This window comes from Colossoma macropomum, unplaced genomic scaffold (genome assembly GCF_904425465.1).
Source record: "Colossoma macropomum unplaced genomic scaffold, Colossoma_macropomum, whole genome shotgun sequence".
NCBI lineage: Eukaryota > Metazoa > Chordata > Actinopteri > Characiformes > Serrasalmidae > Colossoma > Colossoma macropomum.
This window is the reverse complement of record NW_023494802.1, coordinates 37,357,366-37,380,271: the sequence shown is the minus strand read 5'-3', so window position 1 is coordinate 37,380,271 and position 22,906 is coordinate 37,357,366. Positions and strand designations below refer to the sequence as shown.

The 22,906-nt window shown below is 40.8% G+C and overlaps 1 protein-coding gene across 2 annotated transcripts in view; it reads right to left on the bottom strand.

The window, feature by feature from the left end:
- ddah1 (dimethylarginine dimethylaminohydrolase 1) overlaps positions 1–22,906 on the bottom strand; it is an 89,713-nt gene that overhangs the window by 7,584 nt on the left and 59,223 nt on the right. For both annotated transcript variants that reach the window (XM_036592399.1, XM_036592400.1), the window contains exons 3-4: positions 19,267–19,340; positions 17,101–17,220 (exon numbers count right to left, since the gene is read on the bottom strand). In XM_036592399.1, coding sequence (XP_036448292.1) covers positions 17,101–17,220; positions 19,267–19,340 — 194 coding nt within the window. The remainder of the gene's footprint in view (positions 1–17,100; positions 17,221–19,266; positions 19,341–22,906) is intronic.

Genomic DNA, 22,906 nt, shown 5'->3' with positions numbered 1-22,906 from the left:
GGATTAAAAAATGTGAGTATTTACTGCGGCGGATGCCTTCCCCCTGCAGTCATTAGGACAGTGTGTATCCTGGAAAGGAGCAGAATATTTGCCACATCAGTCTGTCACGGTCCCTCCTGCACTGCGGCTCACACGGCCGCTATTCACTGGAGAAGGAGTGGAAATCCAGAAAAGCAGCTTTGAATGCAGCCTTTAAAGCTCATTTAGATACAGTTCAGTCATCTTTAGCTGCTAATTTAAGCGTCCTGGGGGAAGTGGTACGTCACTCTTGCTTCCATCTGACCCAAAGCCCACCTCTACAGCTTTTGCAACCAATAAAAGGGCTGCAGCAATAATTAAACAATGCCAAAAAAGCAACACTGATTTTTATTAGTTATCTATTTTAGCAAAAAAAAAAATAATAATAACAAACAAACAAACAAAAAAAAAAACCTAGAAAGGGAAATTTCATGAACAAACTTTAAACTGGCTTGAAAAAGCCAGCTAATTAGGTTAAAACGTTAAAATGGTGGAAGGCTGTGGATGGTTATTAAAGTTATTGATGGTTATTTACTACCTTAAATTTACTGCCACCTTAAATTTACTCATACCTTAAAGTCACTGCCACCTTAAATCCAGGGTTACCTTAAATATAATGCCACCTTAAATGCAGTACCACCTTGAATTCAGTGCTACCTTTAATGCAGTTTCACCCTAAATTCACTAAAACCTTAAATTTACTGTTTTTTTTATTCTCTGCCACCTTAAATTCAGTGCTACCTTAAAAGCAGTTCCACCTTAAATGCATTATTTGTGCTGTTATTGCTGTGCATTAGACAAATGATAATCACCTGTGACAAATTCAGTGCCCATGTGACATGAATTAGCCAATGAATGATGACTTCAGGGTTTTAAAAAGCCATCTGTTGGGCCATGTTCATTTGTTACAATGGTGAAGACAAAGGAGCTGTCTGAGGACATCAGAAGTGCTATTATTAGCAAACACAAGACTTCCAAAGGGTATAAGGCCATCTCCAAAGACCTTGGTATCCCAGTTTCAACAGTGCGCAATGTTATTAAGAAGTTTGCCAAGCATGGAACTGTCAAGAACCTCCCTGGACGTGGGGGAAAGAGGAAAATTGACAAGAGAAGTCTTCGAAGGTTGGTGCGAATGGTGGAAAAAACACAAAGGCAAACATCCAAAGAACTGAAGGCCAACCTGGAACAGTCTGGGGTCATGGTTTCAACAAGTACCATACGCCACACACTAAACCATGCAGAGCTTTATGGGCGAAGGCCAAGGAAGAAACCATTGCTAAAGAAAAGACATAAAAAGGAACGACTGATCTTTGCCAAAAAGTACCTTGACAAACCACAATCATTCTGGGACAATGTTTTGTGGACAGATGAAACAAAAATAGAGCTTTTTGGCAATGCAAAGCAACAGTTTGTTTACAGACGGCGCAATGAAGTTTATAAGGAAAAGAACACCCTACCAACAGTTAAGCATGGTGGAGGATCCATAATGCTGTGGGGTTGCTTTGCTGCGTCTGGTACTGGAGGCCTTGACCGTATCACAGGAATCATGAAATCAGAGAATTATCAAGAGATTTTAGAGCGAAATGTCCTACCCAGTGTAAGAAAACCTGGTTTGAGCCGAAGATCATGGATATTCCAGCAAGACAATGACCCAAAGCACACATCCAAAAGTACACGGGAATGGTTTAAAAGGAAAAAATGGACTGTTTTAAAATGGCCAGCAATGAGTCCTGACCTCAATCCCATTGCAAATCTTTGGTGTGAGTTGAAATCTGCCATTGGGAAAAAGAATCCTGCAAACATTCAAGAGCTTGAACAAACTGCAAAGGAAGAGTGGGAAAAAATACCAGCTGAGAAGTGCAAGAAGCTTATAGATGGCTACAAGAAACGTTTGGAGGCTGTCATCACAGCCAAAGGGTGTGCAACCAAATATTAACAAGGGGTGCCTTTATTGCTGCACATGCTGTTTATTCTGTTTCTTCTTTAAAATTGCAACATGCAAGTTGAAAAACAATGTTTTTTTTGTTGTATTACTTTGGACCTCCAATTAAAAAATCCTGAAGATATAACTTTGGTACATTTACATTTATTTCTGAAGATATTGTACAGGTTATGCAAAAAAGGAAGGGGTGCCAATAATGGTGAGCAGGACTGTAATTGTACGAAAACCGTCAGATCGCTTAGAAAAGCACACGCAACCTAATCAGGTATAGGACCTACGATCCTGCAGTGTAGTGGCTCTAGCTCAAAAACTGCAGGACGAAAAACATTCAATTTTCTGAGTGTAGAATTATAATAATAAGAAGATTATGAAGAACAGTAAGTTGGCTTTTTCAAGCCAACTTAAAAAACATTAATAATGCTCTGTAATGTCCACATGATCCTTGTGGTCATTCTGACAGGCTATAATACACTCCGTGAAGCTTAAGAGGTGATTTGGCCTCAATTACTATATTTTTATTATATCTGGTTATACTATTCATTTCTTAATTTAAATCAAAATTTAAAGTCAGAATATTGTTTTAAACGCTGAGGAAAAGACTTATTCTGATGTAATCTACAAATTATTATTTTTAAGATATACAGAAATACAGAAAAAAAATCTATGTTTTGATGACACTGTACTCGTCTTAGCGCTCATCTTGCTACAAAGACAACTACAAGAATTGATGATTTTTTTATATACATGCTTACATAAGCACTTTATAATGCACCACAAAGTTCATATAATGTTCACAGTCATTCGGACAGACTGTAATACATTGCAGGAAGTGAAGGGGGCGATATATATATTCTATTGTTTTGGAAAACCATAAAACAAGAAATAATGGTGGCCAAAGAAGGTAGAGTGGACAGATTAGTCAGTGCATTAAATAATAGTTAACAGAGGATTCACAAGTGTTCACACACACACACACACACCCACACACACCCACACACGCACTCAGAAACACACAGAAACACCCGATGTCTCATAAGGCGGCCTGTCACCCTGACTATGAGCTCCTGAAGTGTCCTGATAAGCTGCTGTCCTTCAACACGCCTGAGGGGGAAGCTCATTGTGAAAGTATTTGAGCCTGGTGACCTCATGGCTGACGCTGACTGCTGATTGGTCAGTTTCATTTGATTGTTATGAGAAGAACTGCTGGAATCTCTGCTCTCAGTGTCCTCAAACACTAAACATGGAGTCGTTCCTGACTGGATAATCACAGACACACTAAGATTCATATTGAAAGGCATCATCTAGAGCTGCATAGTTCAGAAGCTACAGTCAGAAACTGCTATTGCAACACTGAGTTTGAGAGGGACTGATGCTAAATTCTGGTCAGATCCTTTTTGGGGAATTGGAGTCACTCCATGGCCTCTGATCTTTTGTTCAAAAACAGCAGCAAGGGCCAGCACTCTCGAAGAAAAATATAATACTAGAACCGAGAAGACTGGGGAAAAGGCCTAGACAGGACTGGCTGATAGGGCTTATTATTCTGTACTGATCATCGTATCCTCATCAGTGTGATGTTGATTTAACAGCTGAGACCTAAACATCGAGCCAAACCACCTTTCTGAGGCTGTGCGCGTGGCGTTAATACATGAAGATGTACGATGTCCCACGAAATCCGACCTGACGCCTCCATTTAAATCATTTCAGACATTGCAGGGCAACTCACAGTGCTTTCCTACTGATTCAGTAACGCTGCTACTAAGTTAATTTATTCCTTCAATTTGTAGTATTTTGAAGTGGAAACTGCTCACTGGGTGACTCCTCTAACTGTCCTGGGGCTGGTTTCCCAAAAGCATCTTAGCTCAAAGATAATTCTTAAATGAGAGAGCGAGCATCACATTGAACACTCTCTCTACTGGTTAAGATGACCTTAACACTAAGATGCTTTCGGGAAACGAGGACCTGCTGCTTTGTGTTGTGAGTGAATGGCTAGACTTCCCCTGCAGTGTGAAAGGCGCACACTGGCACACCATCTAGTGTACTGTAGCTGCCGAGGACGTAGTGCTGGGCCCAATGCCATTTCTTATTTTTACCCCTTGTGTTTAGGTGTCACCGTGCCCCTTAGAACTGAGTTACGAGGGGTAGTGGTTGAAATCTTCCTCTATGAAATGGGACCCTCAAATTAAGAAGAACATCACTTCATTAACAGCTACTAGCACTGCTCTGTAGGCGACCCTGCCAGTCTGCAGTGATAGCAGAGGAGGGTAAAGTTCAGCTCCTCACTGCTGGGCTTTAGTTACATTTAGGGAATCGTATGCCTTCAAAGGGGGGATGCAATAGTTATTTATTATCACCCACCCCTCATTCTTTGGTGATAGGACGCTGAAGTCAGATATTCACCAGCTTATCGAATTTTCCACCATAATTGGAGCAGCAGTTACATGCTGGCGCTGCAGGCATCAGAACTGCTAGACTATTTAAGGTGGAACGAGAAATTTAGCTAGCTATCGAGACATTAGCATGCTATTAGCGATTTTTTTTGCTTGTTATAAAGAAAAGGACCATAACACATTGAAACAACATTAAACTAAGATAATACAGTGGTCATCACATTTTTTTTACAGAGAAAATACATCTGTGGGTTTCTTTGGTCACTTGTTCAGCCATCTTGCCAGTTTTTCTTAACACTCCATTTGGAGTGAGTTAGTCAGTTTGGAGGGCCATGTTGCCCCAACACTTCACCCCTCTATCTCAACAAAGATCGGGACACCCTACCCCCAGGAGTGAACACGCAAAACGGAGGGCTAAGGGCTAAGTGGTAGGGGCAAGGGGTGATATGGGATTGAGCCTTGGTTTCATAAGCAGGAGGGACACTATAAAGTTGGAATGTGACCATGTAATGTAACCCTAGAAATGGGTGTGGCATAACTATGGAAATGGGTGTAGCCCACTGGGCCATATCAGATGGGTTTTTATCATTCAGTGTTATAATTGTCAGTGTTTCCATCATCCGTATTATGACAGCTGGGCTGATTTTCCCCACAACCTCCAAATAACTTTAGCTCCTTTCACCAGAGCAGATCCAGCAGGGCTTTCTAGACCTTCAGAGAAGCTCTGGTGATTTCTGTGAACTAAAAAATACACATCTGCAAGTTTTACAATAATACACTTTGTTTTGTTTTTTCATTCAAATGCTACATTTTTGAAACACTGAGCAGAAAACAGGCCAGTCAGGAATTGTTTTTCTCTGTGGTATCTAGGTAGATACAGCCAAGCAAGCTCTTCTACTGGTTAGGACTTCAGGAGCTGAAGAGAAGTCCTAATGCTTTTGATTAACCATCAGCATAACTACGAAGTGACAGAGGAATCAACCAATCACAGTTTGATTTCCAGTAGATTGGTTAAAGAAACTCCAAGCCTTCTGGAAGTTTGAGCTGCGTCACTGTGAATATAGGCAGCATCTTAACCAGTGCGTTGTTAGAAATGGAAAACAGTGGTTGCAGCTCAGAGTTCACCACTGAAACTGCTACAAGGTAAACTACATGTTACTCTGTCTGTCACAAGCTTCAGGTAAAACAAGGAATTCGTTTAGAAGCTTCAAATGTCTGTGTTTAATCTAGAATGCTGGAAAAATGTTGATGCAAATCACTGTTAGCTTAGCGCTAATAAACTGCTAGAATCCCATCGGGATGCTAGCAGAAGTTAGCATGATCATAGAAGTGTTCCTCATGTTCTGACCTGGTTTTGACATTGATGGCCTGAATTGAAGGTCTAACAGTCAAAGTTCACCACTGCCTTTCACTCACATAGTAATTTAACAGGAAATGGTTAAGTTAAGCAGAGTTGAAATTCAGGTCACTGTATAATGGTTCTATATAGAACCTTGAACACTCTAAGAACCCTCTGCATGATTAAAGAGTTCTTTGCATTGTGAAGAGTTCCTCACATTGATGCAGAATGTGCTGTAGATGGTTCTATACTGAACCTTTGTGAAAAGGGTTCTATATAGCACCAAAAAGGGTTCTTGTATTGTTATGATGTAAAGCTTATAGCAAAAGAAGAACCCTTTCGGTGCTATATGGAACCCTTTTCAAAAAGGTGCTATACAGAATCATATACAGCACATTCTCCACCAATCTGAATAACCATTTCACCATGCAAAGAACCCTTTAATCATGCAAAGGGTTCTTTGAGTGTTCATGGTTCTATATAGAACCATTTTCCACATAAAAGAACCCTTGAAGAACCATCTTTTTTAGGCGTTTAGTAAGAAAACAATGTCTAAATTATATCCAGCAAAGACAAATGTTTCTGTTATGCTTTGTTTTTACAGGAGAGTTTTCAGCTTTCGCAAGTGAAGACTGTCATAATAGTGAATGGAGTTCATGAATCTAGTTGCATAACACTTGAGAAAAGCAGCCAAAAAACCCAACAACTGCCCTTTATGCATGGAGACTGAGTGCATATAACATATATATCATGCATACAGTGAATGGATTAACTGTCGCCTCTTGTTCTCGTTCATACAGCTCGTGGCTTCTTGTTACAGTGGAGGCTCTCGAGGGGAACTGGAGCTTCACCAAGCTGTTGCTTTTGTTAGTTGGCTGCTTATTGATTTATCCATAGTTCTCCCGTGAGCACTGCCTGCTGAAGGTATCACTTTAAAAGCCATTAGAAGCTGTACTTAAAGTGAGTGCCACAATCACAGATTCTATCAGAGCAAAATCCAGCGCTCCTGCTGAAGTGTGCACTACTACGACTGACTATGTGTTAATGTGTTAATTAAAATAATATGTCATAATTTATCATGTTAATGCATTATTAATATGTTAGCTTGACACTACACTGTCAGAGAAAGGTACATTTTACATTCATCAAGGGACAAATCATCTAAATGTACCCACAAAGGTACAACAGTGGTTTTAAGGTCCAACTGTTTACCTTAAATAAGTTTTTCCAGGTGAAAAATACATATTTGTACCTTTTCATAACCGAGACGGGGTGTGTGGAGTCAGTACAACTTGGAAAATATCATTTCAATCAATTATAGTACAATTATGTTCCCTGACTAAAGGTACTGAAGATGTTTCCTTGAGGGTACCACCCCAGTTTAGTACCACAGTCCCATAAACTGGATTTGAAATGGTCATCTTTAATAAAAACTAGGCCTGCAGAAATTGCAACTTCAGTATATTGGACTGTTTTTACCCAAATGTATAATTGACAAGGAAAGAAATCTGAATTGGACAATTACTGTGATTGTTAAATGTCCAGGACCAGCGTAATGTGGAAGGAATGTGCCAGTAGAAAGGTACACCGTGCTATACTGAAGGACACTCTAAAGGAAAGAAACCTAGCTGACCCCTCCACTCTACCATATCTCCTCCTGTTTGTTAGCGTGTTCTGTAAGACAGCGTGCCGTCAGCGCTTCTGGTGCCGTCCCAAACCACCACGCTCCTGTTCTAATCATTCGCTAATTGCCTCTAGCTTGCGGACACAGTGAGCTCAGCAGAGTCAGTGCCAAACTTGAATTAAGCCTGAATTACAAAGCTCAATTCAGCGCCTTATAAAAGCCATTCTGACCAAACTGACCACATGAGCTCACTGCTATTTTAATGCCTGCGAGCATGTGGAGCAACCTATTACACATTTAGCAAGTAAAGTCACAGGCTGCTTCTCATGCTGCTGCTCGGTAGCTGGCAGGCAGCGCTCGTGTTTAATCGTGTTTTTAATTTCGATTTTAAGACAATGTGAGCGCGCAGGCCAAGAGGCGAGGGGTACTGACACTATCTCCACCAACAGAGGGCGATGCTGAGCCAGGGTAGATGAGTGCATAACAGAGGGATGAGGAGAAAGAACTGATGTTTGTGTGCATTTGGTGCAATGTTTATTATGGAAGCCCGATCTTGCTGGATAGAGGAGAAAAAATAGGCTGTTCTTGAAATGTCAAAAATAATGACTTAGCTGCTCTAAATAATGCTGTCCTATGTCAGGATAATGACTTAGTTTCTTGAAATAATGCTGTCCTATGCCAGGATATTGACTTAGATGCTCTAAATAATGCCTTAGCATCTCAAAACAATGACTTATTTTCTCAAAATGAGCTCTTATATTACAAAATAACTTATTCTACTTCGACTTATCCTGAAACCATGACTTAATTTCTTGAAAGTGGTCTCACTACTGTGACATAGTAAGTCAAAACATAGAGAATGTAAGCTGTAACTTTGACATAAAGTAATTGTTTTGAGATACTTAGTCACAGTTTTCAGTAAATAAGTCAATATTTTGACATATTAAATCATTAATCTGAGGTATTAACCCTCCTGTTCTGTTCAGCTGTGAGGAACAGCAATAACGTTCCCTGGTCAAACTGAGCCGACGCATGTTTAACCATCCAAAAGTCGTTATAATATTTTTTTCCCCCCATAAACATCTTTATCTTTAGCTCAGTTAATATCAATCTAATCAACATTTAGTGCATTTCAATTTAAGAAAAATTCTACTTTTTTACGATTTACAGATCACGGTTTACTTCTAATAATTCACTCGTTTGTCATTAAAAATTATTTATACACTTTTTCTGTACATTAGTAAAAACTAGACATTTCATTTATTCTTACTGAGACTTTTTCAACATTTGTGTCATATTTTCTATCATTGAAGCACAAACAAAACACCTCTTCAGTTCCAGGTCAAACTGACCCTTTCAATTCAATCATACTGAGTCAAGCAGAAAAGGTTTCATGCTCCAAAAATGATTAAAATTATTTTTAAAACCTGAAACAGGTCAATTTGACCCACATAACAGGAGGGTTAAGTCATATTTTCAAGAATATAAGAAATTGTTTTGATATTAAGTCATTATTTCTAGAAAACGAGAAAATTTTGGTAAAAAAGTCATTTTTGACATATTATGTCTGTATTTTGAGATACTAAGTCAACATTTTGAGAAAATAAATCACTATTTTAACATAGTAGATTGACAAACGATGCGTTTTCCAGTGTGTTTGAAGTGTCCTTTACTTTTACTCCACATATGTATTTAGAAATGGCACGACTGTCGTGGAATCACTCATATTTTTATATATAACAGCTCATCTGAAACCACATAATCAAGTCTATTACAGATGACCGAACAACTCCACACTGTCTGAGGCAAGTATGAGAAGACTGATGCGCTCAGTTTGCTCAGTGCTGATTTGTGGGCTATAGGCTTCCATTACCCACTGGCTACATTAGCCTCGTAGCTCCAGCGCTAAAACTAAAGAATCAAACTTCAGACACCAAACGTGTCTTGTCTGACTGATCAGCTCTGGGGAGAGACGTTCACGTCTGATTTCTCACTGAAGTGTGGCTTTAACGCAGGCCTCCTCTCAGCGACAGGCTGATGATGTACAGTGGGGAGCTGGAGTGTTGATTACAGTACAGCAGCTCCTGACCTGATCTGAAACAGAAGGCTGGACGTGCTGAGAGCAGCTGAAGGGTCTGACTCATTGTTTGCTTGGTCATTGCGCGTGTTTAGTCTGAGGCGGTCCGTCTCTTCTCTGAGAGAACGCTGCCCAGCCCTCCAGAGAGAGCATGAGGAATTGTGGGTAGACAATGGCGGACCGAAACTGTGCTTTAATTGCGTGTGACCGAGCTTATCGCACTCACGCTCGTCTTTACACAACAAATGAGTCGAGAAATCAGGGCAGGTAAGCTTATTACCTCTGCTTAAAGGGGAATTCCACCAATTTATCAAAGTTTCTGCATAATTAAATGGTTACAGTGTAAACAAAAGTCGTTCAGAGTGGTTTGGTGTGATGCTCTTTTCCAGAGAGTCAGAATTGTTCACAGTGGTGGTGATGGGAACCAGACGTCCTCCTCTAAAAGCTCCCTCACAGAGAGGTATTACATGAAACGGTTATGAATTCACTGCCTGATGCCTGAGATATTGTTTTATGATAGTTTTGAGAAAATCTTATGTTATGGAGTGGATCATACAAGGTGCTGCAATGTCAAAAGTTCACAAAGAAAAACATGTTTTTAATAACAGCCCATACAAATAGCAACCTACCCACTGTCTAGTAGCTTGGCTGTGATAGTTCATAGTTATATAATTGTTTCTTGTGCATTAATAAGTGCTTCTGTTTGAATGATTATTTACGTGTCAATAAGTAAGCAGTTAATGAAGCACAGTAAATGTATTATATCGCTGTTGTACAAAGAAAATCAAGTATCTCCAAAATAGTAACTTTACAGTAGAGGGCAAAAACGTTCTTTATGTTCAATGTAAGTTAATGGAAAGAGATTTTATTGTAAGCGATTTTGGGCCATTTCTATTGGTTCAATCATCTTGAAATTTTCACACAATGTAACGGACAGCTGCTGAGCTCAAATGATGCAGAAAAGAAAAATCGCAAAAAATGGAAATACATGTTTTTCATTGGACAGCGACAACTTATATAATGTTTTTCAGCAATGCTTAATGTTTCAAGTTAAACATATGAATAGAAATTACAATGTGGTATTTTTACAGGAGAAAAAAAAGCTAATGGAGTGCAAGTTAATGGAGAAATTATGTATTTGATTCAGAATAATTCCAAGCTTAATTAAGTAATTTTGGAGCATTTCTAGTTCTTCATCATGAAATATTAACCCTTAATGTAGAGGGTAAACAGCAATTCAAAATTGTGTCAAAAAACAAAATATATAAAAATGGTTGCTGTTTATAAGGGCCTGTTATTATACATGTTTCCCCTCTTGGTTTATCAGTATTTTACCATCAACACCACATATAAAACTCAAAGACATGTGCAGGTTCACTGGCCAATTTTTGGATATTAAATATTCATTGGTTACAGGTGGTTATATATTATCATCATGACCCCTGGTTCCTCTCACCACCACTGTAAAGAAATCAGTCTAAAGAGTCTGTACGTTTCTCCACAACAAACCGTTTCACATCAAACCACACTGACTGACTTCGTTCACATCTCAACCCCTGAATTAAGCTGAAATTTTGAGAAATCAGTGGAATTTTCCTTTCAACAAGCCATCAAAAGGTGCTCACAGACAGCTTGCACACCGTACTCCTCCTCTGCAGGCGTGTGAAGTCCTGTCGCTCTGCACTTCTGCCGCAGCTTTTCATCCCAAGTGTCTGGAACGTCGGGAATCTGTGGCCGAGTCGAAGCACAAATCAAAACAAAACAGAACAACATCGCTGCGTCAATGCAAAGGAAACACAGATTGAGCTGTGGCACGGTTTTGTGAGTTTCCATGACGGCAGACATCACCAGAATCCGAGCTCAGTGTTTGTTTGGGCAACAACAGCATTCCGAATACCAAAAAAATCCCACATTCCGATGCCGAGTCTCGATTTGAAACTTGGCAAAAAATATAGTATCGGCCTTTAGACAGCGCTAGAAGAACATCCAGAGCTTTTTTTTGTCCATCACAGTAAACTGTCCTGTCTGCTATGCTCCGCTCATGATCCAAACACATCAACACAGGAGGTCGAATGATTTACAGATGGAAAACTGGTCAACATTCACTACAGCAGCGATTCATGTTGCTGTAACGAAGTCTGTATGCTAATTATTCTCTACGCTGCCTGATACTTCATTTGTTGACTGTACAATTGTACTCATAGCTACTGTTGCTAGGTTGGACAAGCTTTACAGAATGCTGGCAAGAACCCAACCCAATGAGAGACTGTAGCACACAGCTAAACATACCGTCTCAGTGTTGGCCCTGACGTCAGAAGAAGGCTAGTTTGATCCCTGGTGATGCCACAGCCATCCGTAAGTCCAAGAGAGCATCAACACAGCTGCTCTCTCTGGGTGGACAGGATGGTGAGGCATTGTGCCTTGTTTAGACAGTCATTAACTGCAAAAGATTTGCAATCAAGTAATCTTATTCAGGATTGCAGTTGCGTGCAAAAGTTTGGGCGCCCTTGGCCAAATGACATGTGCTACCCCCAGGCACAAGAAGGACGCTGGAGGCAGGGACACAAACAAACCAAACTAAACCAAAACCTACGCTGGCCACGTTTCAGTGGATTCAAAGCCAAACTTTTCAGTCCTTTTCTCGGATTTAGCATTTCAGCTCTTCAGTCAGCTGCTCGGCACCTGAGCCGAGAGGGACAGAGAGCTTGTTGCTCCGCCTCCCCGTCACCGCCTCCACTCCATATCTCAGCCACCGGGGTTAAACGTAAGGTGTAGTCGGGCGCCCTCACTTCGGAACAAGAGGCAGGGCCCAGGACGCATGCGTCAACTTCATGCCTCTCGTGGCTGTCGTCATTCTCCCGCCCTCTCGCACGGCTGACGTCCTCCTCTCTCTGTCACTCGCAGCTCTCGCCAGCATGTGAGGCTCTGGCACCACCTTCCCACCCTCTCTCACAGTGGGTCGGGCGACTGGTACAGGCATGTTTTGTTACATACATACATACTTACATACATCATCTAAACCGCTTATCCTTCTGGGTCGCGGTGGGGTGCTGGAGCCTATCCCAGCTGTCATTGGGCTGAAGGCAGGATACACCCTGGACAGGTCGCCAGTCCATTGCAGGGCAGACAGACATACACATTCACACCTAGGGGCAATTCAGCATGTCCAATTGGCCTGACTGCATGTCTTTGGACTGTGGGAGGAAACCGGAGTACCCAGAGGAAACCCACGCAGACACGGGGAGAACATGCAAACTCCACACAGAAATGACCCTGCTGTGAGGCGACAGCGCTACCCACTGCGCCACCGTGCCGCCCGGCATGTTTTGTTGATTTGTGAAAATAAGTTAAGCCATACTTTACAGAGAACACATTTTATTGCTCAATTAAGTGATGCTTAAGGCGGGCGTCTGTTAGCTGATGTAACATAAATAGCAGTTAGTGTTCTCCTCCAAGCGTGTTGAATGAAATCAAATTTCTAATGAAATCAAATTTATTTCCTATGTTGTATTTTGTATGTGCACAAAAGGTTGAACAGATTGCGTGCAGTTTTGTTGACTAGACTAAGCTTAAAGTTTTCCTGCTTCAGTGGTTTAAACACTGGCAGCTAACTGAGCTAATACAGTAGCCTACACTGCTAGTAGCATGTAGCATGGAATGAGAAATTTCTCAGTATCCTGTAAAGCTTGTCCAGCTTCTCAACAGCACCTCTGAAAGAATGCATTTGAGGGTGGAGCACAGAGAGGTGAAGTGGTTCAATTCGCTGCTGGCGGGAAGGCATTTTTATGATGGTCCGCACTAAAACACGGGAATTCAGCACCAGAGCATGCTTTTCTCAGTGCACACCATCACTCATAATCTACCTGTGAACCATTTTCACGCTTGATATCGTTCTTGCAGCACAAGCTGATGCCAATAAGAGTGGGCAGGCAACAGCAAAGTATTTCACTCTGTCACACAGAATGTAGACAGTGTTTTTGAGTTGGGTCACACATCAGCGACCTGACTGGCTGAATTCAAAGTGACATGCAGTTCAACTAAAAAAGAAGTACAGATCAAGTAAGTTTTACTTTTATCAAAAGTAAAGGTGCCATAACTTTTTGCACTGGCCAGATTTTATGGCTTATTGGCTGCCTAAATTACAATCCATATGCAAATTATTAACACCAGCGCATTTCGATTACTCGCTTTCAGTACCTCACACTTTGGTTTAAGTCACACCCACTTGCGGTTTCTAATGTAAAAGCTGCACTATGTAAGCTTTGGGGATTTGGACATGGATTGTGAAGAGCATTAAAAGAGAACTCTTGGTGACGGACGTGTCTCCTGAGGATGTGAGTGAACTCCATGCAAGTATGTTAATAAAAGCTTTGTTAGAACATATGCTCAAATTCTCAGACTTCACAGAATTTCCCAATATCTGACTCAAGCGTGATTCAGCTAGGCGAGTGACATGCCCAAAGAATTTCAGGAAAACAATGTCAAATATAAAAGGTGCCATAACTTTTTGCACAGGGCAGACTTTATGTTTTTTTTCCAATGTTAAATTCAGCAAATTAACCAATACCAAAATTAGCAACTGACCATTAAAATGTGCTGAAGTGTGTTCTCTGTAAAGGATGTGCTAATTTTCACTTAGAAAGTCGACAAGAACATGTCATTTGATCAGGGGTGCCCAAACTTTTGCATACAATTGTAAATGTGAGGGATAGATTTGGATGATAGGCAAGTGAAAACTAAAATATTTGGTTGTTTAATGCAGGCAAATGTGAAAAGAATTGAGGGCTTTCTTTCCTGCCAAATTTCTGACCAATCAAAGAACACAGAGATGCCCACCTGTATAATCTGGTGTGCTTACAATGTGAAACCAACCAAACTTTATAAAAATATACCCCAAAAGGGTGTATTATCCTCAAAACAGGTGCGGTTTCCTTTTAACGGTGGTACTAACCCCAAAACAGGTGCACTATTCTCAAAACGGGTGCACAAAAACCCAAACTCTGCTGCAGATCTCAGCACACTGTGTGTAAAAACAGCATAGTTAATTCATACATTAAATACAGCAGACTCAGTAAATCAGTATTACAGTTCACCTAATATCATTACACAGAATATTCACTGTAGAACAGCCTCAATAAAGCACTCCAGAGTCATTATATGCAAACTGGGCTCAGCAGAACCGCACTAATGCTGAGGATTATACAATATCAGGTCTTTTGGATGCAGCTATCAGAAGCTATTAGAGGCCGCTGGCAGGTTAGTTGTTTCTCGGGACGCTCCCAATCCGCTGCTGCGGTATGTGGGAATGTGCTGAAGGTTCGCTGGAGTCCTTTGTCGTGAGGACAGAATCCTCGCCGTTAGTGCGCTGACAAATCGGCTTGAATGCCATGGCATCATAAAAGCAGGCACCTCAGAGTCTATGCCCTTTAAGTGAGGAGGTGCCCTGCAGGGGAGCGACAGCATCACCATGACAACCAGCCGCCCGCTGCCCAAGGGAGCGCGTTTGGGAAAAAACGGCCTGATTGGAACGCTGCCTGTGTTGGGGAAGGACGCTGAGGCCGTAGCAGGTAAACACTGGGGTGGTTCAGGGTGGACACTGAAATTCAGGACTACAGTTAAATTACCTCAACATTACTGAGTACTGAAAAATTTCTCATCAGCATTCGTAGTTTGCTGTCAAAGCATTCTGGTTTAAGCCCCTCCCACTTTCGGTTTGAAATTTAAAAGGTATCCAAAAAAGTGTCGTTCAGGCATCGGTATCAAGGTGTTGGTGTTGGTTACAATGTACAGAATTCTCAGTCCTGGTTGCAGTGTTAGTAGTGAAGCTGTGGTCAGTGGCACCGGCTACTGCTGGTACTCTAACATGGCTAAATCCATATTAATGATGGCAACTAATATTAGAGATCAGTGCTGAAATTGGACATTTTTATGGATTCAAACTATTTGCTTTGATATCACAGAGTATTGAAAAACTGTTATGATATCAACTTCCAGTACCCAATTAGCACAGGTCCAAATACCAGGCTAGTTATAGAGCCACTAAATTATACTTCGTAAGCATTCCTGTGTTTAGAGGAACAAGCAAAACAAGGAATCACTTTAAAAATTGGCAACAGTGCAAATTTACTGAAACATTTGATCAATTTAGATGCAGAAAACTGTGTTTGGTTGTTAAAACTTTCAAGTTTCAAGCCTTCATATTCATAGTATTCAATTACATCATTAAGAAGACCACGTCGCCATGTTGGTAGGCAGGCTGTGACGCTGACTGTGCTCTGATAGAGCTCGACGTATCACTTTTACTGCAGCTACAGCCCTGCAGGTGGATAAAAAGCAAGCAAAATAGACCAGAATGACCAAGAAAAAGATTTAAAGTCGTGTAGATGCTTCAAATGCGCCTCCGGAAAACACAGCAAGGAGACAATTAGCTCGACTGTTGGACTGGATCTGTTTAAACTGCGCATCTCCAGAGTTCAGAACATTCTGTGATATTTTACAAAAACTAATAAAAGTGGCCACCAGAGCTCTTAAATAATAAACTAATACATAAATATTCAGCTCAAGTCAGCTTCTTATTCGCCAGTTTCTCATTTGAATTTTCGTTCCACCTTAAATGGGACTGCAATTACACTGAGGTGCCTTAAACGTAGAACAAATTTTGAATACGAAGCTAACATTGGCTAACCTCAATAAATGCACCAATTTACCTCAATAAATGATCCTTAATCAACAAATACCTCAAACTTTCACTTGGATATGTTTATTGAGCAATTAATGTGCAACAGAGTGAAGCTATAATCAATCATTGGAGCTGCTGATTGCATCTCACTGGCTGATCTAACGCTGCGTCCCAAACCAAACACTGCTGTAGTGCACCTACTGCACTAATGAGTGCACTTCTAATGGTACACGCACTGTTTTCTGCATACTATTTAGTGAGCTAGTGTGCGGTTTGGAACGCGAAAATAATAACACAGTGGGAAATATCAGCCAGTTACATTTTAGTGTTTGTTTGTCATCAAGTCAATACACTCAAATACACTGGTTAATGTGCTTTAAAATGTAAAAAGTGTTTAAAAATAAGTGTTTTACTGCCTTCGCTGGATCGGTTACGGCTTTATCATCTCATTACAAACCACTGCAGCTTTGCTGAATGCACTTGCCAAAAATGGTGGCAGTGCGATCCTGACGTCATCACAATACTACCAATAGTCTTCAAGCCATCTTTAACCCAGTTTATTAAACAGTATCTATAAGCATTCTTGTTCAAAAATCTAGCTGACTTACTGGCTGCCTAAAGTAGGATCTATATGCATATTAAGACCAGCACTTTCTCAGATTACTTCCAGCAACTTACACATTGGTTTAAGCCACACCCACTTGTGGCTTGGAATTTAAAAAGCTGCACTATTTGAGTTTTGGGGATTTGGAGCCCTCTCTGGTGGAAATGTGTAACAGCACGCAACGTGCAGAAGAACATTTAGTAACATGGATTGTGAAGAGCATTAAAAGAGAACTGGTGAAGGACGTGTCTCCTGAGGATGTGAGTGAACTCCATGCAAATATGTTTATAAAAGCTTTGTTAGAACATAATCTTAAATTCTGTAGATCTTCACAGAAATTTCCCAATATCTGACTCAAGCATGATTCAGCTAGGCGAGTGACATCAGGTGAGTTTGAGGCTTCACGGCTTTCTGCCCAAAGATTATTTACCTTTAAGGCTTTCTGGGCCGCTTCGCTGGAGCCAATCGCGATAAGCCCTGGACCTGCCATACTGCAGAAACTCTTAAGGTGCAGACCGCCCAGTACTGGCACAGTGGACACAGCATAGTCCTGCAACAGAAAGACACACATATAGTCCTATTCAGTCCTCTCTCCTATTGGATGGCTTCTATTTTGTGAAACTGTGCGTTCTAAGAGGTGAACTCGCAGGTTGCTCTGTACTGAGATCTGTACACACACACACACACACACACACTGAGAGCTATTGTTAAATTCACTCACAAATATATTATGGTTTGAAACAGGAAACAACTGGCACCAAATGACCTTTTAGCATGCTAATACTCCGCTGGGGCTCTGCAGCTCTGATGTTCCTACGGCATTTTTCTCAAATAAGCCGCTAAGTTTCCATAAACATTAACTTAATGACGGATAAAACATGCAGTGATAAGGAAGCTGAACCGTTTCAAAGCACTTTTGAGCACAAACATCCATTTCCTGCTCGTTTACTGAATGTCATCTGTGTTATTAGCATATTAGCGAAGAATGCCCTGGCGTTGGCCTGGCCTTCTGTCTTTCATTCAGGAATCAAAGCTGCTCTCAGGCTGGCCTCCATATCTGCAGACCAGACGCTCCAAAATGACGATGATCTGGGGGAAGATAGCGCAAAAATGTCCCCACTAAGGCTTATCATCATGTGGGCAAAAGAGCCCTCGTCTTCCCTGGAGAACGAGGCAAAATGCCCGGCATTTATGTCCAGACATTTTCATATGAACAGCTAATCCGTGGCGTCCAGCAGAGACATAGAGCAGCATCCTGACGACTGTAGTGAAGACCATTTTTCTGAAACTTGGAAAATATTGATTTAGGGTCTTCCTGGGCTGCGCCACAGGACCCCTGCCACCAGGGGGCCATGTGGGCATGACTGCAAATGGAAGAGTAGCAAGCACAACTGAAAAAACTTTGCAGTGAGTTTTCTTTTGCACTCCGTCCAACATCTTTATGACAATAGCAGCCATAGCTAGCTACCAAGTGACTTAGCATATGTTTGACTTAAAATGACCTTAAATCTGGATAAAGTCAAACAACGAATATTAAAGTTGGTGTCATGAGTGAAAATTTAAGCTTGAAACGCAAACAATGTTTATGTGATTCTGTTTTATTATACAGTACTGTAGTCATAAACCACCCTTCGTTTATTTCACAAGTCAAAACAACCAAAGTACAGGAAATAAGTGGGAAAAACAGGAGAAGAACTAGAGTTCAAAAAAATGATTAAAAGCTACAGTTAAAATGGGCCTCCTAACAACCACCTGGAAGACCTGGTAGACCCCAAAACTGCCCCCATCAGATAAACAGCACTTAAAGCTTTCATCTTTGAGAGGGAGGAGAAAATCAAGCTGCTTCAGATCTGAAAACATCCACAGGTGTTTCTGTCCATCCTTCCACTGTGAGAAGACGACTCAGCGCTGTGGGTCTGAAAGGATGTGTAGCTGTCAAGAAGAACCTCACTGAGAAAAGGAGACGGACACATCAAACAAAGAAGCTGAACGATGGACTGACCACCCCAAAGTCCAGACATCAACACCACTGTATGGGTTTGATTACTTCAGAAAATACAATCAACTTCTAAGACTGAACTTTGGAGGTGTGTCTGCAGATTCTTTGAGGAACTGAAAGCGAGTCTCCTGAAAAGAACAGGAGCTGTAATAAAAGTAAAGAGAGATTCACTGAACACATATATTTAGTCGTTAAGCTTCTGTGTAGATTTCTGTTAAATTTTCTGCTTTTTTCTGACACTGAAAACAAATAACCTGTACTTAATGGGTTTGACTGGAATTTAAATAAATAAGCATGGTCTATGACTTTTGCACAGTACTGTATATCAACGTTAAATGATGTATGAATGTGCTGGAGCGTCGACAGAAATGTGGTAGAGGCCTCATTATGGAGTTAGCCTGGCGCCACAGAATGCCTAAATATGACCCTACTAATAAATCTGAAGGTAATACAGAGGTTACAGTCTAGTCTGTAGCAAAAACACTGTGTACTGATACACAGACATTTTCATGTATTGAAATAACAGAACTTTACACAATACAGCCTAAATAAGGCTGAATATCAAACCCTACAGGCTGTATCTAAATAAATACCCACCTTAAATGCATCTGCCAGGATCTCTGCACCTCTACGATTGGTCCTCTTGGATAAACCCACGAAGAACTCTCTACCTACGGAGAGAAACACACATTCATACGCTGTGTGCCAGGAGATGTACAGGAGGCTAGACGGATGGGAGAAGATGAGGAGCTGCATTACTCAGACACAAAGTGAGGACAGGTCAGTAGAAAGGTCACTGTTCTCCTTTAGGACAGGCTTACGTTATCTGGATAACACTGAAGAACGGTGTCCTACACGACACCTTTGAAAAATGGTTCTTTTTTGTTACACGCTTCACATCACAACAATAGCAGAACCCTTTTTCTTCAGGGGTTCTTCAGTAAAGGCAATGGCTCTACCTAGAAAAAGGGCTCTTCCATTGCTACCCCCTTTGAGCTCGGAACGACAGCAGAACTGTTTGTGGTGCTACGCAAAACCATTTTCAAAAACATTTTCTCCATCAATCTGAAGAACCATTTCACCATGCAAAGAAAAAGGGTTCTTCTATTGTTATACGCTTGACATTGTAACAATAGCAGAACTGTTTTTGGTGCTACATGGAACCATTTTCAAAAGGTTTCTATACAGAACCATATACAACACATTCTCCATCAATCTGAAGAACCATTTCACCATGCAAAGGACCACTTAAGCATTAATTGGTTTTATAAAGAACACTTCTACTTAGAAAAAGGGTTCTTCTGTTGTTACACACTTGACATCGTAATAACAGCAGAATGTTTTTGGTGCTATACAGAACCATTTTCAAAAAGGTTCTATACAGAACCCTATACGACAGATTCTCCTTCAATCTTAGAAACAACTTCACTAAGCAAATTCAACCATTTGAGCATGAATTAGTTCTACATAGAACTGTTTCTACTGTTTTTGGTGCTACACAGAACCATCTTCAAAAAGGATCTTTACACAATCATATATAACACACTCTCCAACAATCTGAAGAACCATTTCACCATGCAAAGAACCATTTAAGCCTGAATTGGTTTCATATAGAACCACTCTACTTGTTACATGCTTGACATTGTAACAACAGCAGAACTGTTTTTGGTTCTATATTGAATCCTTTTCAAAAAGGTTCTATAGAGAACTGTGTACAACACATTCTCTATCAATCTGAAGAACCATTTCACCATGCAAAGAACAATTTAAGCAAGAACTGGTTCGCTATAGAACTGTTCTACTTAGAAAAAGGGTTCTTTTATTGTTACACACTTGACATTATAACAATAGCAGAACATTTTTGGTGCTATGCAGAACCATTTTCCAAAAAAAAGGTTTCTATAGAGAACTGTAAACAACACATTCTGCTTCAATCTGAAGAACCCTTTCATCATGCAAAGAACTGTTTCAGCATGAACTGGTTCTCAACAGAATCATACCTTTTCCTAAAGAACCTTTGAAGAACTATCTTGTGCATATAAGCCTTTCATGACAACAAAGACATTTATAAAGGCTTATTCCATCGAGTGTCAGCTGTCATAACCCTGCCTGAGGAAGAATGACCATCAAGATGGACAAAAGCAGCCTTTATGACAAACTGTCGCATATTCAAGACCTAATATCCCAACATATCAGTGCCACAGCTACATAAGGTTCCACTCACTCTGCACAGACACCCTGAGCTTTTCTTCTGTCTGTGATGTCTGTTATCAGGTTCTGAGAGAACCAGAGTGAAAAGCATGACAACCAACCCCAACCCTGCATCACCCCATCACTGATTCAAAGCGAGTTGGGGTGGGTTTTTATGGTCATTTGCTGCGAAGGGCAGGCTTGCATGCCTTCTCACTGTTTGAGCAGTAATCTCCGTTTCTCCGGGCACGAAAGCAATGACATCAGTCTGCACTGTGATCAATGATCTTCGGGCCTGCTAGCACGGCCAAATGTAGCATTAGCGTGTTGGTGGAAGTCATGCTTGTATACTGATCTGAGAGCAGCTTAAGTGTTTTAACGATGTTTAATTTTTGCGTTTCGGGTGAAGTCCGGCCCCGGATTAGAACGAAAGCCTCAGAACAGCCCTTAAGACGCAATACAGCAGGCGTAGCATGACTGCCAAATGCTTCACAAATGAGATATTAGCCTTTCTAAAGCCAAGAGGAAGTGTTTCTCCCACTGCCATGCGAAACTCATCTGAACCCTGAAAGGCTGCAGAAAGCCACGAGCCAAGCGTCTACAAACACAATTAAGTGTTCCGTGCCATTTTTCCAGCTCCACACAGCGAATGACCCATATTTAACACACGCAACAAACTGAGCTGGATGTAAATTATAAACACAGTGGGAGAAAACAGAGAGAGAGAAGGAGGAAAAGGGACAAAATGTCCTCCTTTTCTCTTTCTCAGAGCTCTCACTCAGCAGAAAGCTGAGGAGCATGAGGTGGTGGGCATTGTAAGATAATAACATTGAGTTCAATACTTACTATTACACCTACTTTCCACAGCCAGTGCAGCCCATACTGGCCTACAGGCCTATTGCACTGCAGCACTGCACTGCAGTTTGTGTTGTCTTGGCTCTGTACTCTAGTTCACTGGGTATTAGCTGCATAATACAGTGGGTGAGATCAGAGTGGTTTGGTGTGAAATGGTTGATTGTATAGACTCAGATTTCTTTACAGTGGTGGTGATAGGAACCAGGGGTCGCCATGACTACAACACAAATATAGCCATTTTACTTACTATCCAAACCCACCAGTGAACCTACACGTCTTCTGAGTTGTATATATGATGTTGGTCATGGTAAAATAGTAAGAAACCAAAAAAAAAAAAATGTTTTCTTTGGGGACTATTTTTGCCTTACAGCACCCTGCATGTACACCTCCACCATGAACAGGTTTCAAATGTGTTTCAGGCCAAACTCTCTTCTCAAAATTATCATAAAACAGTACTTCAGGCACAAGAACAATTTCATGTAATGACTTTCTGTGAGGGAGCTTTTAGAGGTGGACATCTGGTTCTGACTGCAAGTTTCTCTAGAACAGAGCATTTCACACCAAACCACTCTGAATGCCTTTACATCTTAACCGTTTACTTATGGAGGGATTTGAAAAAACTGCCAAATTCAAGAATATTTAGATCTACACAGGGACTGAAATGTAACTAAACAATGAAAGTGATCATTCGGCAACAATTCGAATGTACAAATTTGCACTAATCTAGACAAAAACACAGACAAAATGTAGGTCTAAAGACGTCCGCTAGCACTATTTTTAACTATGCTAGTGCACTTTTGCTCATGTTTATAGAAAACAGCATGTCATACAGTGACAGAAACCACTGAAGCAGGTCTATTTTCACATTACTTAACAACGTGATACAGCGTATGTGTGATGATTTAGGGTACTGATCTCCTGCTGTCTGAACTGTGCTGAACCACATCACTGTATCTCCTCTCTTGTTAATACACACTGTGCAATACATCATAACTTGCTGCTGTAATGTCACTTTCACTGCACTTTAGACTGTAAACACTGCTGATATTCATAGTTATGCTGATATTCATTGTGTATAACTACTTCATACCACTTCTTTCATGTAAATACAACAAATCTGTCTTATATGCTATATAAATACGCTATAGATATACTTTTATTCCTACTCCTTCATAGTTTAATTTATGTCTAT